Here is a 22,342-nt window from a genome sequence, read left to right on the forward strand (position 1 = left end):
CATGAACAGGGCTGCTAATGACCCAGGCCCACTGGTGCTGCAGTGCTGACTGCAGTGACACATTACCCTGGGATATAAAAATTATATATATGTGTGCGTGTGTGTGTCCCTGGAGCAGCTCAACAACCATTATCCAACAGAGCAGCTCAAGGCAGTACTGGATTCTCTGAGAATTCAATGACTCCATGAAGTTTAATTTCATTAACACTTGGGCTTCTCTAGAAAGCTTTGATTGCTGAAATGCATCAAATAAAGAGGTGTCGTCTCATTAATACTTTTTTTTTTGGCCAGAAACAAATGGTGAATATTTTCAAAGCTATTCTCTGTCATATTGGATCATGTGGAGCCCTGATATTATGAAAAAAATTAAAAACAATCTTTGATTTTACTGAGGTTTGGCTAGTTTACAAATATTGTGATCTTTATTAAGGATACTAAATAACTTCAGAGAGATGTGCTCTTATCTTGGTTTGGCAAACTTGAAGTGCTTTTAGATGTCTGGTTTGCCTTCCAGCCAAACCTTGCAGTGGGTTTCAATATTGACAATACTGTGAAATCACTCATGTCTAAATTGCAATAACTGTACTTGAAGTGGCCTCATTAAAAATAGTTTCCATCATATATTTTTTAATCTTTCCTCTTCCACCTTTAAGAATGTGAAATGCTCTATGTATTGGAAGAGCCTTACATATTACAAAAACAGGTGGAAAAACTTCAGCGATGAATGTCCAAAATGTGCAAAATCACGTATATTAGACCCTGCTGCTTTATTCCCAATATGTTATTTACATGGAGCTTCATGTGAGAGTGGCTATGTTTACCCTGCCTCTCTCACAATTGAATTATTCCACAGATTCAGCAACATTTGGGTTCACGACACCTGGGCAACTGATTATTGCAACTCTTGTGATAAAAGCATTTCTTGGCCAAGAGCCACAATTATGGCACACAGCATGATATGGCTCTGTGATTTGATTTACCATGGAAGAAAAAGAACCTAATCCTGAGGCTTTGACACAGAAGCTCATATGGACTGCTCAGTCATCACCTTGGCGCAACAGCTCTGCTGTTCCTGTTGGCAGAGTTCTGACAAAGAGGGTTCCTGAACTTTAATGTGTGTCAATTCCTGACCAGTTCTCAAAGGCTGAAATAAGAGTTCACCACATTTGGCCCCTTTAAAAACAAAAGTTAAGGTAGGGCTGTTTTTAAGTGAGCCAGGCATCTGTGTGTCATACTGGGAAAGATTTATGATACACCTTGGGTCTTACCTTGCTTTTCCATTTTTATAGGATGTGCAGGTGCTGCTGCAGGAATAAGATGGTTGCTATCAACACACAAACTCAGATACAGCAGCAGAAACACCTGAATCACAGAATTATTAAAACTGGAAAAGATTTTCAAGACCATTAAATCTCACCTTTCACCAAATACCACTGCCTCAACTAAACCAGAGCACTGAGTATCACGTCCAGTCATTGATGAATCGCACATTTATTTCACACTTGGAAATCATCATAAAAGCTGGTCTTTGGCTACTTTGAACTGGGGCAGAGCACCTCAGAAATCTGGATTCACACAGACATCTCTCAGATGAATTGCTATAGTATGTTTCTTGTTGTACTGGATTTCAAATCTGGCTTTATTTGCTCATTTATGCAGTATCTCAGCCTGCTGTTCAACATGAATACCAGAAAATGCATGCTATGCAATCTGAACCAAGGATTTTGGTGCCCTTCGCTATCCCTAACTCAGTCCATTTCTTTCCCAAGTTCACATCACAGTTCACAAAACTTCATCAGACCTGCAGTATAATTTATCTGCCTGCTGAGCCTCATGGAAACTGCAACCAAAGGTGGTCTGTATGAATGGTTTTGTAATAACTTGTACCACTTGAGAGGTGAGATGAGCCCAGATCAAGGAGGAGAGTTGGATTAACCAGACACTTGCAATGTGCTAGAGTTAAATTTGGCATTAGGAAGGTTGTTCCACTTGAGATCAAGACTCATTATCACCAGAAAAACACCTTCAGCATTTCTCAGATATGAAATTAAAATTTGCCTCCTGCTCAAGGTTCTCCTTTGCCCCCAGAAGAACTCTCCATCCTCATTTTTTTTCTGGAGGGGAAGGAGGGTGTTGAGCAATTTGACTACTGAGCAGTGCAGTCAGCAGCATCCTGAAAGGGCAGGTTTAGGCAGTAAATCTAGGATCCCATTTACCAAATGGCTTCTGGGCACCCTCATTTTTAATGGACATCTACTAATTTTGACAGGGCAGCCTGGCACAGAGAAAAACTCACAAAATATTCTTTTCTGAGGAGGTCCTCTTGTGAGAGGGGAAAACCTAGGGATGAAACCAGAACAAAGATACTGAAAGGGATTGTGTCTTTTTAATGTACAGCTGCAAAAGCCTGTTGAATAACTGAATTATACCTTGCTCCATGAGCTTGCTGGCAATGACTGGGCAGCACATTTTGTATGGCCAGACACCATTGTTGTTTCAGGCTAATGACATTAGAATCACAACAAAATGTTCCTATTGCTGCTTACTTTGTAGAAAGAGTATCCACATGGGGAGATAACAAGTGTTCTCTCTCCTTGCCCCTGTAAACAGGAGAGCTTCCCTGGCTACCCTGGCTCTACCTCACCAAAACCCAGATGTAGGTGGACTGTTGCTTTCAGCACCAGTTGTGCCAGGAGCCCAAATCAGCCTGGGAAACCCATTTTGCTGAACAGCAAAACACATGCATGGTAAGAACCAGCCAGCCTCTGGCTGGTAGATAGAGTCTGGAAAACAGAGGAGAGAGAAGCAGGGGGAATGTGCTTGCCTGGCACTGGTGAGTGGGACAAAGTTCAGAACCAAATCCTTTGCAGACCAATGACTGAATTTAATGTCAAACCATACAAGCATTTGCACGGAGGACTGTAAAGAGACTTTACCACTCTGCAAATGGCCTAACTACTTATGAGATGCAGAACTACTACCCTTGTGCTAAAGACAGGGGTCACAAAAGTCAAACAAACCTCCAGTATCCTTCTCCTGCCCCAGCTAATATGGGATCTCACAAACACACTTGCTCATGGTACCCGATTTTGTTTATCTTCTTGATCATTTTTGACAAGTCTCTCCTCAGACTCTGGAACACACTAAGAAATGATACTACAGCAGAAATTAGACTAGTGATAAATCAGCATAGTGCTATATCAGTAGTTGAGGTACTTTAATGGTTTGAAGGTAACATCATGAACTGTCACCCACATGAAAAAGGTTGGAAATTCAGGGCAGAGACAGCAATGTAAGCCTTGCAAATAACAGCAGAGAGCAGTAGTACATATCTGTGTAGATAAGTGCATTCAAACACCAGCACAATCCCCCAAAGAAACTCTACAATTACTTTTTATAACTTTATTGGCTCTGGATGTTTTCCAGAAGAGTAGCACCATTCTGCTTTATAGGCAAGAACATAGGCTGAAGTTATTACCAAATGCAATATGGAAGATTTCAGCCTATCAAAGCTACTTTTTAGCTGTATTATGAAATTTTAAAACCTTCCTAAGTTTACCAGACTAAAAGATGGGATTACTGTTTTAAAAAATGAATGCATAGCTGAAGGGGAAAGTGTTTTATAGCAACTGATAATACCTTAGGCACTGATAGGACATTTTTGCACAGGTTGAAAAATGCATTCTTCATTTTTCACTGACAGCTGGTTAAAGGAGGAATGCAGTGAAAAGTCTATAAAAGCTTTAAAAAACCACCAAACCTAGGTAGGTCTGCACTTCTGGTTTTCTCCCACCCATGCTAGTCAGTGATGTTAGATTGTTAACAATATCATTTAGACTCATTGCCACCTTGGCCTGTAACCACACCAGGAAGCAAAAAGTCTTCAGCACTTCTTGAACCAGGAAAGATTGGGGATTTGCATCTCTTTTTTATATAACAGGGTAAAAATATTGGAAGTAACTTTTTATACAATTCTTTTTCATCAGTTTGCATGAAGTCTACACACTGCCTCTCCAGGAATATGGTTTTCATTCCTCCTCTTCCACTGGAAGATACTTTCTGTAGGTCAGCAGAGCTACATCTGGAGTTCGTTTTTAGTTCTTTTGGCTCCTTCATGTCTGATGGTGCTGATCATTGATTCCTGTTTGATACGTTTTCTTTCCTTGATTTTGCAGTACTGTCCTTGCCTCTTTCTTCTCCTACCTTTGGGCCTGCTTCTTCTACATATCTACATTTGAGAGACTGTGTTCTTTCTTTTTGTAGCATTCCCTGGGGCAGCGCTTTCCTCTGCTTCTATTTTCTTCTTTAATCTCCCTCACAACCTGCTCCTTCACACTCATCTCCTCCAATGACTTCAGCTGCAATCTCCCCATCAACAAAGCACAAACCAGCCTGATCAGCCATTCTCCATCCCCTCTCACACATAACTCAGCTTCTATAACACCTCCCTGAAGTCTCAGTGTCAGCTTAGAGGGATAATGGCTGAAACAGGTAACCTGAATCTTTTCATCCCAAAATTCTCAGCGTTGAAGCCCCCCTTTTCCTCTGTAACTTCATCTCTAACATCTCCTCCCACTCTTTAAACCTTTCCCAAAAGAACTGTACCTTTTCACGTTGGTTTTTTGTTTTTTGTTTTTTTTTTTTTTTCCAGTTGCACTTTTGAGAGCATCTTTTTCTTTACATTCATACAAGCACAGGTTACAGGCAGGTCCTTCTTAAGGCATAATCTCTGTCCTTGTCAGTGACAGCCTAGATAAAACTATATTACTCGTGAGGGTCTTCCTGTAAGTGCATCTTCATTGGTCTGTCCTTTCTTCCCTCCTTTCTCTGAATCCCTTCATTGGCTTCCTTTAGTCTGATATTGAGCCAAGGTTTGTTACACTGAGGTCTTTCAGTAATTTTAGTAATTAATTTCCTGCTTTTTCCCATATATTCTTATGCATTTCATCATTCTCTGAACTAGTCTGTGTCTTTTCTTTAACAGAAAAAAAGACCCCAACCAACAAAAAGATTACTGTATAAATTTTCAATCTTTTCTCTTGTAGAGAAAACTAGTCTTGTGGAACAAAGATATTTAGTCATCTAATTTTCATTAGCAGCAAACAAAATAGCTTTGATATTCTGGTCGTTTTTCCTGAAACAGCACAAGAGAATGAAGCATGCTTCTTGTTTCTTTTACCAATGCATTTATGGTTCATTATCAAATAAAATTTATTATTTCCTATATAAGCAGCAAAAAGACATTAAAAAGTATGTAATAATAATAATAATAATAATAATAATAATAATAATAATGTATGCTACATGGATCCCAGTGGCATATGTGATCATCCACTGTGATGGTCCAGGTGTGCTCTCCCAGAAGCACACAAATTGCTTTCTCCAATAGGTTGGAACATTGTAATTGCAGAAAGATTCCTGAAAACCCTTCTGTTACTGGTCTAGTAGGGCATTTACTCTGCTGGAGTTGCTGTGTTCCCCACAGTTCTGATGTCCCTGTAACTCAGTGGGATAACCACTAAAGCTTTCTGATACTGTCTATGCCCTTTGGGGTTTCTCTCCCTTATACAAACCCTTCCCTTTCTTTACAAGAGGGACTTTGGGAATTCTCATGGACTAGGATCCCATCTGATTTGTTGATTTGTCTTGAAAACTTCCCAGCATGTTATAAGGAAGCACCTAACGTTCTGATTATTAATAATAATAAAAATTATATTATGATGAGAGCAGCAGAACTGCTGCTGGCAGAATTATTTGCAATTCTAATATCACATAGACAATGTGCTGTCCTGAACTACTGCCCCTCCAGGTAATATCAGCTGGGTGTTTTTTTGATTTTCCTTTTCCAATCCTGCTGCAGGCAGTTTTCTTTGCAGCTTCCACCCATTAATCTCAAAGTACTTTTACACAGAGGAATTAATTAAGAGTCTTACACACAAGAATTAATTAAGACAGTAGTAGGCATGTTTTATCATCTCCATGTTGCACAGGGGGAACTGAGGTGAAGAAAGAGTTGCCCAATTCTTTCACAGAGTTGGGAATATACTTGGGCATGTGTCATATCTTCTCAACTCAGTGTATAAGAATAGCCTTTCTCTCTTTACAATGTCTGGCAAATAATCCAATTTACCAGGTAAAATACCACTGACACACAGTCCTGTTCTTCAAAATAGAAACCATTCCCTCAGGCAAATACCTTGGCCAGTCGAATTTCCAAACACATCCTTCTTTCTTATTTCAGACAGAAAGAAGCACACGGCACGAAAAGCAAACTACTGTAACTCCTGTGGGATCTGATAACATTTATACTCTGCTAAAGAAATGCCCCAATAACTGAAATCTGTAATCTTATCATCCTGTTTTAACAGACTCTCCCTTTTTCTCAGCATTCACATGTATACTTCTGTTTGATCAAGAAAGAAATAGAAACCTAATGACTTGGGATTTTTATCTACAGTTCATAAAACCTTTGCAGGGCTGACGTTGTGCTGTCCTGCTTCTGAAATGCACCAGTGCCACCTTCAGACCATGTGAAATAGGGCTTTTTCACAACCCTCCCTATGAAAGCTGCAGTGATTTTTCCTCCAGACAAGCCCTGTTGAAGCACATGTATGAACCTGAGCAGGATCTGCACGTTCACATACCAAAGTACAAGTGTTCGCTGGGAACAGCAGTCCTTCATTTTCATAAATAAACATTAATAAAGAGCAATCAAATACTACTTTTTTAGTACCTGTTGTGAGAATTCCAGTGTATTCCCCTGCCACTGCCTGAGCAGCTCCCATTGGGCAGAGCAACACATCAGCTGAGACCTGCTCCTGCCCTCCACCTTAACATAATTTGCTAACTGCTCCTGGTTACATTAGGTCCCTCATCATTTTAAAACTAAGTCACCTGCATTTTTAGTTAGAGCCAGTTCTGAAAAAAAGTTAAAAATACTTCTCAAATGAAAGAATAGGCCTCTGGTATTTTCAATAAAAAATTAACTGTGATATTAGTTCAAATTACACATATTGGACTGAATAATTTGAACTCAACAGTCTTGAAAATCAAGGTAGGAATCAATTACTTGAATTAATTTCATTAATTTCTTTGACCTTGTCCTAGGTGAAAGAAGAAAATAGGCAGAAAACACTACTCACCCACTGTCATACCATCCATGTAACGCTTGATGATATCAAATGAATCTCTTAAATTTCCTTCTGTAATGTCAAATATGATATCTGCCTGGTTGGCCGGATATGTAGGTGTGATGGCACGAAGAAAAATAATCTCTGCAAGTAAAGAGTATCACAGAATGCACTGACAAATATTTGAAAACAACACTGAAGAATCAAACAGAATTTCATCCGAAATGACTTGTCCTCAAAGTTGGTGGAAGACTTTCTCCTCCATTACCACTCCCAGTTTGTCCTTTAAAATGGAAAGGCAGAAGATCTAAGGAAAGCCAGGATAGATTTGTTTTCTCCTCCTATTTCCACCATCCAAACCAAAACTCCTTACTTTTAAAATCCAAAAGGATTGCTCTTAAGAAGCCAATCAGATTTCCAGCATGTACCCAAAGAGGACAACACCAAGGATCTGCAGGCTGGGCTGAGGAAGGGGCCAAACAGATAAACCTCACCACTCTGATTCCCCATGGCAGTTACAAAAAGAATTGCCATTACAAATTAAAGAGTCCCTTGGAGTACTGGAGGAGGTGTTTAGGTTTCAAAATAAAAGTGAGACTATTTTCGAGTCCCTTGTGAGGGATGGAGGTATTATTACTCTCATTATTATCCTCACTCTACAGATGGTGAAACTAGACTTGGAGCTGTAAGAATTCACCTGAGGCCATGCACTGAATTACAGTTTACATCTTCTGGGCTTCAGTAGCAATCTCAGATCACTAGGTTTCATCTCTTTTTATTAAAACACAAGGATGGACTAATGAGGTTTGGGAAGCATCCTGGGCCAAATCCTTAGCTCTGCTGCCAGTACACCTGGTGAAGCTGAAGGGGTGTGTATGGGAGCAGAAGTGGCCATGGGGCATTCCTCCATTCCCTGTGAAGCAGGGCCAGCCAAGGCCTGACAGAACCTACAGGAGCTCTACCTCAGTGGTTAAATTGTTCCTGTCCGGGCAAGGACTGGGGTGTCTTTTTCCCCATTCCTGCCTGGTGCAGAGGGGAAGAATCAGCTCTGGCTTTCATTGACAGCAAGGCTGAGACTTTGGGCATATCAGAAATGGAGATTTAGGGCCTTTAGAAACTCCTCCAAAATAACCTTTCTTACCTCCATACCCTTTTCTCTGTGTCTGTGCCACTCAGTAAGGTGCTGAGAGCAGCAGGGCTGCAGGCAGTCATCCCACTGATGGATGCATTGCCAGAAAATCCATACAAATGACAAAGAACAAAAACTGGCTCTTTATCTGTAAGGTTTTAGTTTTTATGTGAACTAAGAAAGTGAATTAAAAGTGAGTATGATACTGCAAGACTTAAAAACTTGCAGGTACTTCAGCGGACAGCCACTCAGTTGGGTGGTTTTTGAAATTCCTGTCTTAAAAACTTTCTGCCCAGTTCTTGGAATTTCCTTTCCTTTAACCTATAACAAAAACCATTTTCTTCATAGGTCAAAAACCAGCCAATCATCATATACTCAATAAAATTTATTTTGTGATTAATGTCTGCATGTAAGGTTTTTATTCTTGGAGCAAGTCACCTGTCAGTAGCAAACAACTGGTAATAGACAGATGAGAAAAATATATTTAGTACCTTGTTCCTATGGCAAAACCTGCAAACAAGGGAAGAAAAAAAGTCATGGGGCATGTGGCTATTGTGTGAGTGAATGTGGTACACGGGAATTCAGAGTCAATATTTCCTTAGACTGGGAGGCAGTATGAGTTAGAATTACTTTCTTTCCTCCATAAAATTAAAACTCCTGGCTATAGAAGGTTTTAATTAAATGAATAGTAAACTGTAATTTGGAGCTATGCAAACATTTACTGCACTGGTAGCAAGTCTGGCTTTAGGCAAGGATTTCTGGTGGAGGTTTTATATGCTGTAGTCTATTAAACGGAACAAGGAACAAACCACTTACCTTCAGGTCTTGTAAATTCTCTGAACGTGGGCAGTGAAATGACAGTGTGGGAAATTGTGTGGACTGGATCCAGCAGACAGCTGACATCATTTGGTCGACAAGACTTAATGCAACGGATGGTATCTGTCTTTTCTAGTCTGACACTAAGAGAAAGCAAAAAGAGATTCATATACAGACTGAATATTAAATATTTTGTGTTTTGCAATCTAGGGAGCTAGAAACTGTAGTTGATGTAAGTGTTGATTCTTTACCTTAAAAACTTAGACAAATCATCAGATCATCAGAACTTCAGCACCCCTGAAGAACTTGGTTTGGCTCAGAGTTGCAGTCAAAACCCCCTCAAACCCAGTTCTTCAAGCCAGGCGTGTGAAAACAAGGAGAACTGCAGTGCCCAAGAAGCCATGTAATATCCCTTTCCAAGGACAAACAGGACCAAACAATGACACCCACACCCTCAGCTGGCCTCGTCTCAGCCATTTCAGTGGAGCCGCTTTTCCTTGCACAAGCCTTTTTTACTCAGTCATATAAAGCAGATAGAATTGTTTCTATTTTAGAAACCTGGCATAAATATATAAAGGGCCAACTTTCACGATGTTTGGTGTAGCAAGGGCCAGAAGAGACTCTTTTAAGTCTTTTTTTCATACCCTCCTTTTCCATCTGAAAGAACTGAGAAACAGAAAGGAATGGAAAATAAGGGAGGAAAAAACTTAACCACATTATTTAAAACCTCAAAGGTTGAATTCTGAGTTTGGGGAAGTGGTAAGGGTCATTTCATATTCCATCTCAACCAGCTGCTTATTCGGCCTTGAAAGTCTATTAAAAGTTAAATGACTTCTCACCCTTGCCCACTAGAGTGAATTTAAAGTCACTTACAGTTCAAGAACTTCACACAATGCCCACTCTGTGTTCATGAGACATGAAAGAGCTGTGCTGGGACTTAAAATGTGACTAAGCCCCACAAATGATCTCAACTTTGACCTGCCCATTTCTACATATTTCTAAGTGGAAAAAGAAAATACTGCAGTGTCAGAGGGGGGGAATTAAAAGATTAAAAGTGAGAAAAAATTACTGAGTTTAAGGAAAACCAAAAAAGGGGAAGATTTAGTTTGTTAGATACCTCTAAATCAAATGATCCTTACTCTTTTCAAAATGTTTTATCCCAGCCCACACCTACAAACCATCTTTTTTCATATGTTCAAAGGGACTTTATGGCTCCATTTATAATCAATATATCAGTAACTACTTATTACATGTTCCCACCTCTGCTCATCCAAAAAAATTTAGCCAAACATGAAGTTAAATAAGGGGAAAACATGAATCAACATTAAGGAACCCATGCTTCAAAAGATATGAACTGGCACAGTCCACGGGGAGGCAACAGAGCTGAGTTAATAAACACCAGCTGAGCCTGGTATTCACACCCTGCACTTGATGCTTTGAGACTGGCCAGGAGATACAGGCCAGAAGAGACCTTTGACTTCCCACCATTATCTCTGTACAAAATCTTGTCATGCCCTAGGCACCTCACTTAGTAGCTTGCATAGCTTATTTTGGGACACTGTTACTGATGAAGTACTGTTAGAACACAGAGAACATCCTAAATTACACAGCTGTATTTAGATAATAGAATTTGGATGCAAAAAGCATTGTGGTGGGAGTGTGTCAGGCACATTCATTAGTGGTCCCACTTTGCTTCTCCCTGGGAATAAAAGGGAGCTTTACTCTCAGCTTTAGCTGGAACAAAAGGCAAATACAAATATTTCTGAAATACTTCACCAATAAAGCCATAATTTTGTGTAAGATGAAGACCTAAATAAGACTTGCATTCATGATTCTCACCTGTGGAATAAAACCTTCTGACGTGACCTTGGTACTGATCAGAAGGTCTCCATGGTCACAAGTGCTTTGTGTTAGTTCTCATCTAAACTGAGTTTCTAGATCCATCCAGCTCATAACCACACGTTACAGATAAATGTCTATGTCAACTCTATTTCTTTGCACTTTGTCTCTCCTCTTACAAATCCCACTAATTTGGTTTTTATTTGCATGCTCTGTCCCCACCGCTGAACTGGAATTTGCTCTTTCATTATACTCACTCTCTGATCTCCTTTCCTTTGCTATCCCTGCTAATTGCCTCATGCCAGCATCTCCAATGTGCAGTTGATAACACTTTGTTTTCTCGTTGCTTCATTTTTTGGACATCTCCAAACTGGAGTAACTTTTTTGACAACTAACATCTATTTCAAATCCTGATATTTGCTAAAAATTATATGCTCTGTTCTCATAATATTTTATCATTTTATCCTTACACATTATCTTCACATTTCATCTTCTGATTAGCTGATGTTTTCCTTTTTGCTCATGTTTACAGTGGGGACTGTGAGTGGCAAAAGTTTCTTCTCCAGTGCTGAGAACATTTTATTTGTACCTTTCCTTCAAGTTTTCTGCCTCTAGCACAAATTACAGCTTTGGAGATTGTCTTCCCTCTGAGCATTTTCATTTAAAGAGAAGAAAGTTAAGAAACAGCTCAGCTGCTCTGATTATTTCCTGAGTATATTTTTTTCATTCATCTAGGGTCCTGGTATGTTTCTTTTTTTTATTGTCTGTTAGATTCAGTCAGTAAGTTCATTGGACCAGAAGCTGTGATTTCATTTTCATTTGGAAAATATAAATAGCACTGTGTAATTACATATGTGCTCCTGAAAGTCCCAATGACACTGCAGCATTCAAGCATCTAACACAGGGGAACATGAGCTTTGTGCTCTTGAATTCCTTGCTAAATACAATTAATGTGGCAGCATTCTACAATACTGAGGGCCAAGTTCTCAAACTCCCTTCTTTTCCTGCCAAAAATATATATATATAATAATGTCTGCAAAAATGAAGTTTATTTTTGAATATTTATCCTACTTTATTATGGCCTCATAAGGAATTGGTAGGTAGAGGGAATTTACATATAAGCATCTTCTGTGGTAGTGATAAACCCCATTAGCTCAAGTAGCACAGGCTTGTGCTCTCAATATTTAAACCTGGGACTCTATCCCCACTGGCAACTTCTGGCAGCTTTATAGGGAAGTGTCAACAGGCTTATTAAACACTGGCATTCCTCATGAGACTGAAACTCCTGTCATCCAGCTGGGATGAACTTTGCCTTGGGGAACATGGAACACTCTGGCAGAGTGCTGTGGTCATGCACTGATCCAGGCACTGGCTGATGAAGAGCCTGAGAGCCTGCAGCTCCCAGCTAATGGAATAATTCCTTATGCTCAGGTGGTTTAGGCTTATGATCTTGTTTTAGAAGGTTCTCAGTTTCTACCCTTGTACACTGACTGTGCTGTCAGCACTTACATAGTGAGGAATTTTTTCTACAGGTGCATTCACATGGATTATTCCCTGTTCTTCTATGCAATGACTGTTCTGCCTGTGTAATGAGCAGCAGAGATAACTGAGCCCAGGGTAGTGTAGAACATTAACTATTGGATAATATCTCTGGGACTGAGCTTTTAATATTTATCAACACAAGGACTATGTGTAATAGTGTAATAAATAAATCATCTTCCAGCTCAGAAAACAAAAAAATCCAAAGAAATTGCAGTTGTTTTGTCTACATTGTTGTTGATGGCCTTGAAGTAAACAAAGAGAGTCAAAGTAAAGGAAGAAAGATTTAGATATTGGGATTCTGACTGACTTTTCAGGGCACTTATGGTTTGGTGTGATGTTGGTAGTGAATAAAGTCTTTACTGGTCAAAATGTATCAGCTTTAATATGAAAGCTGGAGAGACAAAAGTGTTATAAGACAAATCAAATATCTTTTTCAAATGTCCCTGTAGATGGGAATGTTTCAGGACATAGCTTGTGAAACAGAAAGTAACTCTCTGCTATTAGCTGAATGCTGTTAGGAAGTTGATTGCTGTTCTGCTGTCATTAGTTTTTCCAGTCAGCAAAAATTCCACAGAAAGAAAGATGAAATATCTCTCAAATAAATGTTCTTTAGAGCAGATTAGCTGCTGTACCATCCTTAGAAGCTAGAACTAGGATCTGTACCTGGTGGAAATCAACATTATCTCACAGGATACAAGAGAGCAAAAATAAATATGACAGCTTGAGAATCTGGCTGCACACTTTTATACTGACCCATATGCTGGGGCACCTCAGGGGTCCTCAGGGTCCAAGTTATGCCCTTTTAACAGATTTTTCAGAAAATTTGCTGCAGAACTGATGTGATTTTCTAGCCATGTCTCAGTTGAGACAGTTCAAAATATGTACCTATTTCCTTTGGAAAATTTAGACCTAAGCATATGTCACTGTGTATGATCAGACAACTCCCCTGCTGTGTGAAGGAAATTAATAACTTTCAGTCCTCAGTATGTTCAGGTAATGAACTATCAGACACCAATTTCTGCTTTGTATTATGATGCAGAATACACAGAAGAATCTCCACAAATTAAGATGTTGAATTATAGGGTAAAGTGGAAAACTGTAACGATGATGGCAAATAAAATGCAAGTGCAGCATGCAACAGATGAACTAAAACTTTATTAAAATTGGGGGGGAAAAAAGCTACTCTTAGAAGAGAAAGAGTAGCCAATGATGACTGCAAGTTAGGGATCAAAGCTGTGCAGAAACAAAGATAAAAAGTTTGGCAATAAATGTGTTGACAGTTCCGTGGCGGGAAAGTCGCATTTGGATTGTCAGAAGAAGGTCTCTGGGCTCTGTGATTTGACGCTGCATGACCACAAGGCCACTGTGGTTGTTCACTTTTTTTGTGGTGAAAAACCCCTCCTGGTTCCCGCTGATGATGGACAGCTGAATTTTATCCCCAGGGACAGCATTGGAAGGACCCATGCGGAAAATGTCGGTGGGCACTTGGATGTTGGTAGGAAAAGAGAGGTGATAGTAGGTTATTCTCAGAGGCAGGCTCTGGCACTCCTTATTTTCATTACAAGGCAAGCGCTCACAGCGACTGCAAGAAAAGTGAGAACACAAGACAAGAGGAAGATTAGCGCACATTTAGCGGGTGGGAGGGAGAGCAAGGGCTGTGGGGGTGGGAAAAGACAAGCTGACTTGCATCCTGTATCCGTTCTTCAGCCTGGCATCTCACTCATATTGCAAGGGGATATGAATTCAACAAGGATGACCTTGCCTGCAGTTGGAGCTTTGGGAGAGGCGTTGCCATTGTCAGAAGTGCTGCCCTTGCTCTGCAGGCACAGATGGATTAAGTCTGGCACCTCAGCGGGAGCGAGAGTTTATTTTCATTTACATCAGCCAAGCTCTCCTAGGGAGAACACTGGCACTTTTCTCCCCTCCAAGTTTTATTCTTTTGCTGGTTCGACATATGTTCAGTAAAGAAAGAGATTCTAAGCAGTTAGGGAGTTGTCTGTGTCTTACTTGGGATGTCTGGCTGTATTTTAAGACTGAGTGAAGTATTCTGAAAACCATGAATGTCCAAGGAGTCGGTCTCTGAAGACGAGCCTTTTCCTCCTGATGTGGCACAGTGTTCCTCTGTACTATCAGAACCAACCAGAGTCTGTCTAACACCCACCTAGGCAAGCCCTGGAAACAAGATCCAATGCCCTAATGTCCCACACATTCAGTCCCCTCTTACATAGCCTTAAGTCGTGGGAATGATTCTGGTGAGACAGGAATTTTCCGTCTGGTCTTTAATTCCCTCAGCACTGTGTCACAGTGAAGAATCCAAAGCACTAGCATGAGATCACCCATACAGGCTCGCAAGGAACAACAAACCTCTACAATTAACCATCACAGTCTTCATGTATTCTGTTCCAGAGAGAAGTGAACTTTGTCCAGAAAATATGGTAGATAGCAATAGGCATCCACACCACTGCTGTTTAAGAGTGTTATACTTTACCAGCATATTAATGAAGGTCTGACATGTCATGGTACCTGGTGGCTTTGAGAAGTCTGTAAAGGATTGCATACTGGGTAAATTTGTATGCATTTCAGATTAAAGATATGCCCAAATCACCACATAGATATCCAAACATTCTTTCAGGCAGGTGTGTGGAAGCAAAGGTAGACAACAACGATCTCAGCTGGATGATGACTTTGCAAAATTTCATCATGATCAGGCTGAGCATTTAGCTCCAAACTTGCTTCATGCAAAACTATAAATCAATTAAATTATGTGCAAGAGTCTCTCCACTCCAAGCAGTATTTGCTTACAGGTTGAAGTTTTGGAACCTAAACAATTTCTTTCTTTACCAAGAAATGCTCCAACATAAAAGCATGATTTGTTTCTTACCACCTCAAGTAAATCTGAGTGTCCACTTGGTTACTTTATTTTGACATGTCTGAGCTCCTATCAGCAGTATCTGCTACCAACAGAGCTGTGGTTCATAAGCAAGCCCCACTTTGTTGTCAAGGCATGGTGATCTGAATTCCAGGAACTTCTTATTATATGCAAAACCAGCACTTTCAAGAAGACTAATTAAAAGTACCCTCAGTTCTGCAATTAATGTGTTGCATGTTTTCTTTTAATACTACTTGCAAACATAAGTGGCTCTTTGAAGCAATTCTTTGAAGATTTGAATGCATTCTTAATTTTATTCATGTGTTTAAAGATCATGCACAAGTCCTCACAGGATGGCCAGCTCATTAGGTGTGGATACTCTTGAAGTATTTTCAGGTATGGAGATTTCTACATTCTTTTCTGAAACGTCAGTAATAACTCCACTAAGGAGAACGACTTGGTGTTGTTGAAATCATGAGGCTACTTGGTTTTGCTGAAATCATGGAGCAAGTTGAGACAGTTAATTCCTTAGCTGGAAATGTTTTCTTCAAGTACAACTTCTTAGAAGCATGTACAGGCTTATAAGCACTTACAGTCTCATAAAGATGCTCTCCCTTATTATTTTATAAAAGTAAAATACATTTTTAAATTATGGCCAGAATTTTTTAAGAGAACAAAAACCCCAAAGCTTCCAGCTTTCGAAGACTTGAGAAAGGACATTCTGTTGATTCAGAAAGTTATTTGTGAAGATAGATGTGCCTGCAGCTAGGAGCTAAAATTATTCAAAATTCATCATCTTTTATCTCATTCTTTGGTGGTATACACTGCACACTGCACTGTAGGTTCAGTTAATGTGCAGTAATTGTTCCATCAAATAACCACAAAGGAGAGAGAGCAAATATTGTTGCTTTCAAGAACCAGAGTTCATTCTGGGGTCATACACCACAAAGGCAAGATGCAAAGAGCATTTCAACCCCAGTGTACACTCTAGACCTTCAGTGGGCAGCAGGAAATCTCATGGTGGGAGAATGCAACAAGCTGCTGTTAATGAGGGAGCAGCCCAAGCCCTGGGCGCTGCCCAGCTCTGTGGCTCCTGGGACAGGTGAGCTGCCTGCAGAGCTCCTGTGTCTTGCCACCAGCTGTGAGCCATGGGACAGAGCCCAGGGGCACAGTTGGAGAGGGGAGTGCTGAGGAGGCAGAAAGTGCTGCCAGAGAAAACCAGTCCAGAGCCCAGGGGCAGTTGTATATGTCTTTGCAAAACTCTGAAATCAGATGCATGGGCTATGAAAGTAACTGTATGCTGCTGCCAAATGCTTATTCCTGAATTTGAACCCAGTTATTTTGGCTCACTTTCTACTCTGTTCTCTTATGTTTATTTATGTGGCTGAGATATTGGCTTCGAAGAATTGAATTTCAGGTACCAAACACTGGTAAAAGAAAGCTACCAAAACTAGAAGGATTCCATTTGTAGATAATAAATACAACATTTTGTAACAGAAAAAAACAAGGAGAAAATTATTTTGTGCCTTCCCTCACATTAATTTCTGAGTCAGGTTTTCACTTCATTGTGCTCAAAGTGGTATGCAACAATTCCTCATGTACTGAAGGAAAACAAACATTTAATTAGCAAGATTTATGGCTTTACTTCCTAAAGGGAAACCAACTCAACAAGCTGAACAACTAATCAAGTTTTATTAGTGAACTATACCCTCACTATATACTCTATGCTGTAGATTTCCAGAGCTGTAACATTGTTCCAGGCCTCCTAGAATATATTCCACTGCAAAGGCTCTTGCTCATGCTACCATCAGTGTGCACTTCTTTTCAGCACACCATGAGGTCCAAGTGAGCCATTGTCACATCAAGGACATTGATGTTAATGATCAGCTCTGCAGAGAAGGTGGTTTTTTTCTTAAACAAACCTGAACCTTAAGGGAATGAAACCAACTGATTGTTGGTCTTCTCAGACGATTCTTAACCAGAGGAGGATCTGGTGCACCACTTCAGGAAGGAAAACAGGGCACAGCAGAGTAGTGGTGAGGATGGACAAGCACTCTGTATGCTTCTCTTATCTGGAGAAGGAAAGTCTAGGACATTTCAAGCTGTAGAGGAGACAGAACTATATTCTCTTTGCCCTCAGCACTGAGCCTTTACATTCTATCCTTGTCTCCTTCATCTGTCTTTCCTAATCTAATTTCTTTTTCCTATCTCCTTTCCTAGCCTATGGCTCTTGCTGCTTGCTCAAATATTTGGCATCAGGACTGTCTACTCAGCCAGTGCCAATCCTCCTCTTGCTCCATTTTCTCCTGGCTGACACATAGTTCTCTTAGTTTCCACCTCACAGTCCTAGACCCAAAGCACAGATCCTTTCCCTCAGGATCTTTGTGTGGCCATCCCAAATTATTCCTTCCTCTCATGGTCCTCATCCAAATTTGGAATAGAATCATAAGATCACTAAGGATGGAAAATACCTCCAAGACCATTGAGTCCAGGCTGTGACCAAGCCCCACCTTGTCACCCAGACCAGAGCACTGAGTGCCACATCCAAGTATTCCTTGGACACCTCCAGGAATGGGATCTCCACCACCTCCCTGGGCAGTCCCTGCCAATGCCTGACAACCATTTCAGTGAAGAAATTCTTCCTGATGTCCTCTTGTCCTGTCACTAGTTCCCTGGAATCAATCACCCTTGACCATAAAGTCCTGACCCCTGTGGTTGCCCCTTTTCTTTCTAGTTTTATCCCATTTTACCTGCTACCTGAAGCATCTCCCAGACTCATTCTCCTCACCTTGACATACCTTCAGGTCCTTCCCTCCCTCTATTCAGCCTCCTTATCTCAAAGTATGCATTTTCTCCTTACCAAGTTGGCTCCTGAGTCACCCATGCTAGAAACAGGTCACTTATCCATGGAGTTGTGGCTGTCCAGGCAGGCAGTTCCTGGCCCAGGACAGACAGACTGGGATACTCTCCTGTGGCTTTATGTGGGATCAGGCTCAGTCTGTAAGAGTTAGACCTGCATGTCTCAGACTGCTTTGAAAAGCAGTGAGAAGCTCAGGACCACTAAATCAGATGTGAACTCTTTGTTGCTGGAAGAAAAGGACCTCTTTACTGATAGGAAGGATTAAATTGTGGTGAGGCAGATAGCCAAACACAAAGCCTGACTGCTAATGAGGCTATGAAATCCTCATCATTCAAGCAAGATAGAAGCAAAAGTTAAATGAAGAACTCTCAGAAAGATTCCACATACAGCTGAGCCTATTTTGGCATAGAGGAGTGGATTAAGTTTACCCATCAAGGTCTTAATCTCATAAGATGAAAAAAAAAAGGCTGAAGGCAATTTTACAAAGTTTGTAATTTCAAAATTTTCAGATGATTTTGGTAAGGATGACAAAAAGCACAAAAGCAATTTCCTAGCAAATTTCAGATTTCTGCTCCATACCATAACAGCAAACTGTTAAAATATATTTTTTTAAAAAAATCACCAAAATGCCTTTAAAATACACAAACCAGCATGTTTCTCTCTACACTTGTTCTTGGAAATGGGTGAACAGCTCTGGCTGAAATTTGCCAAAACTTGAGCTTGAGTCTGACACCTGGCATATAAAATTTCAGCCATTGGTTACATTTTGGCAAAATTTTAAGGAGCTGAAAGCACATCCATATAATGATAAGCACCAGGCAACCTTTATAATATGCAGACATGTCTAGAAAATACAAATAGTTCCCCATTTGGCTCAATGCAGCACACATCTGACGTGTTGCCATAAATGCTTCTTTATCTTTTCTACTGTTTTTCTTGGCTTAACTATTACAAATGTTAGAGTTCAATGCCATATACAGAGAAGTTAATTGTTATGCAATTTGGAAACAAAAATGGTTTGGCAAGGCAGTGCAGCAAGTTAAGTTCTATTATGAGGAGCAGCAGATCTTATCTATCCTGGGGAAAATACCAAGCCTATAGACTGATCAATGAAAACCAAAAAGCAGAATTTAAGTAAAAGAGATAAGGCCTTCAATAAAAAATTAGATCAGGCCAGGCATTTTGCTGTCTTTGGGGAAGATAACCCAGACTGTTTCCTCCTGGAGCTCAGAGTATTAAGCAGCATCCTGAGGTATCAGCCCATAGCCTGGGATGATACTGCAATTACTTCACCCAATGTCAATGCAACAGCAAAAACCTCTCCTTTACAGGTATTGGGTAAAGAAGCTTCTGAGTGCTATTGCCTGTAAATAAGGATTTTAAGGAAAAATAAGAAAAAATAAATTTGGATTTACAGGATTTAAGCCTATTAAATTATAGCTATTCGAAAGAAAATAATGGGGAACAGGGTAAAAAAATTTCCTGAGGTCCCAGCTTGATGGGAATAGAAAAATACTTTGTCTTATGATGTGCCAAGTTGGTGAAACTGGAATGTGTTTTGAATAAAAAGGAGAGAAAAAAATGGTATCTGTACTAGATGTGATAAGAAGCCAACTACTTTGATTTTAGAGTCTGAGTGAAAAAGCAATTTCATGTCATTATCATGCAGAATGTAAGAAAGATATGCTGGCTGTCAGCCCTGCTGGGGTATATATGCAAAACTGATTCAGTCAAGGAAATGTAAAGTAGTTTGGATGTAAAAAGGGTGCTAAAGAGCTGTCTTATGAAACTGCTCCTCAGTGAGCACCAGGTAATCCCACCCATAAACCCTGATTCCAGCAGATTGGTACAACATTTGTATCCTGGCTATGTATGAGAGCACCTGCAGAACCCACTGCACTTGGTCAGTAATAACAATGAACTCACACTCTCTTTTCTTTATGCAAACACGTTTTCAACAATACACTTAGTAACTATCTCAAGCTGTTGAGAAGGGGAAAACCTAACAAATCCAACAAGAAAATAACTCAAGGAATTAAAATAATTAGAATTTCACTGAGCAGCTGCAGGATTTGTGTCTGACTCAGCTTAATTATACCCAGAGCACATCAGAAGGATCTCACCCTATGAGTAGGTCTGAGTAAGGCAGAGAAAGCCATTATAGAGCCCAAGAATCTAGACACAGTAAAACAATTCAAACATTCTACTGCTTTCCCAAAAGATCCCATATAGCTCAAATAGCCAGTGAAATCAAATGCAGATAAGAGAGAAAATGAAATGTAATGTGTGTACAACGTGTATTTTATAAAATGAACTCTGCAACACAAGAATGTCCATAAGAGTAGAAATCTGCTGATTCTGCCTCGAGGCCCATTGCACGTTGTACTTTTTAAAAAACATGATACCAATGAACCCAAGTCTTACAAATAAAGAGAAAATCTGCATCATAAGGCACTGCTTGGTCACTGATGTGACAAATATAATTTAAAATTTAATTCCTATTACCCTTCCCAGAACACAAGCATATTTTATAAATAGCTGGGTTTACACCAACTTCCTCTCCAGCATTCTGATCAAATACATCTGCTGTGCCACTTCTATGACATTTCAAAGACTGAGGCTTAAATGCAAACTATCTAATCCCCACAAAATCCCTGAGATGAAGATCAGAGTTGGCTTCATTCCACAGAGGAGGCACAGAGTACTTCAGGTCTGTCTAACAGATGGTGGCCATACCAACACTGACTGGGAAAAGCAATAGTGGGCTGATAACAAATGTGATGTGTCAGCTTTCCTCCCTGGCTGGTGGAGCACACACTTACCTGGGTATGGGGCACACAGGGTGACCATGAAGCAACCTTTGGAAGAATTGCTGGAGTACAGAGTGGCCAGAAAGCCACAGGGCAGGAGGCAAAGCATCACCTTTACCAGCCATAAACCCCAGCTACACAACTGAGAGTTTGCAACAACTTTTTCTCTCTGCTGGCACTATTTGATGGGTATAAAAGAGCTGCTGTTTTCTATACCAGAATGCACAGGCTATCCCTGAGCTAGGTTAGAGACACTATTATGAGCTGCAGCTAACACACCACTCTTGCTAGGATTCCCAGGTTTTCTAATACCGGTGAAAACTGGATACAGATTGAAAGAGGGGAGTTTTATGTAAGATATTAGAAAGAATTTTTTTGTTGTGATGATAGTGGGACACTGGAACAGGTTGCCCAGTGAGGTGGATGCCCCAACCCTGGCAATGCTCAAGGCCTGGTTAGATATGGCCTTAAGCAAACTGGTCTAGTGGAACATGTCCCTGCACATGGCAGAGAGGGTTGGATCTAGATGATTTTTAAGGTCCATTCTAACCCCTTAATATTCTATGATTCAATTAAATGATACCAAAAGCAAATACATTCTTGCAATGCTTTGCAACAGTACAGGTGAGTGGTCAGAGAGGGAGCTAAAAAACCCCTTTAGCTGAAGTGTGAAAGTAAGGAAAGACTGTGTGTGATTCTGAAATGAAAGCCAAGGATTTCAAAGCCAAATGTAGCCCTCCAGTCAGGCTGCCTGCAAGGGAGCCAGACAAAGAGTATCTACTTTATGGCTCTGGGGATCATTATGGTGCAAACCACTGACACATGGCATTTTTAAAGAGAATATCTTTTTCTTAGAAAGAGAAGCATGAAAAAGAAACCAGACTTGTATGTGCAAAACACTGAATAGGCCCTACCAACACCATACATGAAGAAACATGCTAGAAACTGCTCTATGTTCAGTCAGCAGTGGCATGGCATTGAGGAGATCCTGCCACCAGAAATGAGTTTGACCTGGACAAAGGAGGTACTTACGTGTCTCCTGACTTGCGGTAATTCTCGGGACACTCCAGGGACAGGCAGCGAAAGCCGCCCTGGATGTTGAAGCAGGTCTCATTGAAAGAGCAGTTGTGGCTCTCTGCAACACACTCATCGATATCTGCCAGATGGAAACAGGGCAGTGGATTACACACATGCTTTTCCTCTCCTTGCAGGTGCCAGACAATGGCAGTATTCTGTTAGATATTACAGAACTTGGGGTGCAATTAAACATTGCTACATGTTTGTAAGGGGAGGGCAGAAGAACAAAAAAGAACACTAACCCAACCAACCAGCAAGAAGAAGAAAAGG

General features: G+C 40.4%; 1 protein-coding gene across 2 annotated transcripts in view; it reads right to left on the reverse strand.

Moving 5' to 3' along the window:
* FBLN1 (fibulin 1) overlaps positions 1-22,342 on the reverse strand; it is a gene marked incomplete at its 3' end in the record, with an annotated part of 73,245 nt that overhangs the window by 11,798 nt on the left and 39,105 nt on the right. Inside the window, exons 14-16 of one of the 2 annotated variants that reach the window (XM_083860459.1) lie at positions 22,028-22,151; positions 9,076-9,218; positions 7,143-7,274 (exon numbers count right to left, since the gene is read on the reverse strand). In XM_083860459.1, coding sequence (XP_083716585.1) covers positions 7,143-7,274; positions 9,076-9,218; positions 22,028-22,151 — 399 coding nt within the window. Of the gene's footprint in view, positions 1-7,142; positions 7,275-9,075; positions 9,219-13,683; positions 14,039-22,027; positions 22,152-22,342 lie in introns of those variants that run through there. The other variant, XM_083860460.1, reaches the window with a different exon arrangement.

Source organism: Zosterops lateralis, assembly GCF_965231275.1.
Source record: "Zosterops lateralis genome assembly, chromosome: 4".
Classification (NCBI taxonomy): domain Eukaryota; kingdom Metazoa; phylum Chordata; class Aves; order Passeriformes; family Zosteropidae; genus Zosterops; species Zosterops lateralis.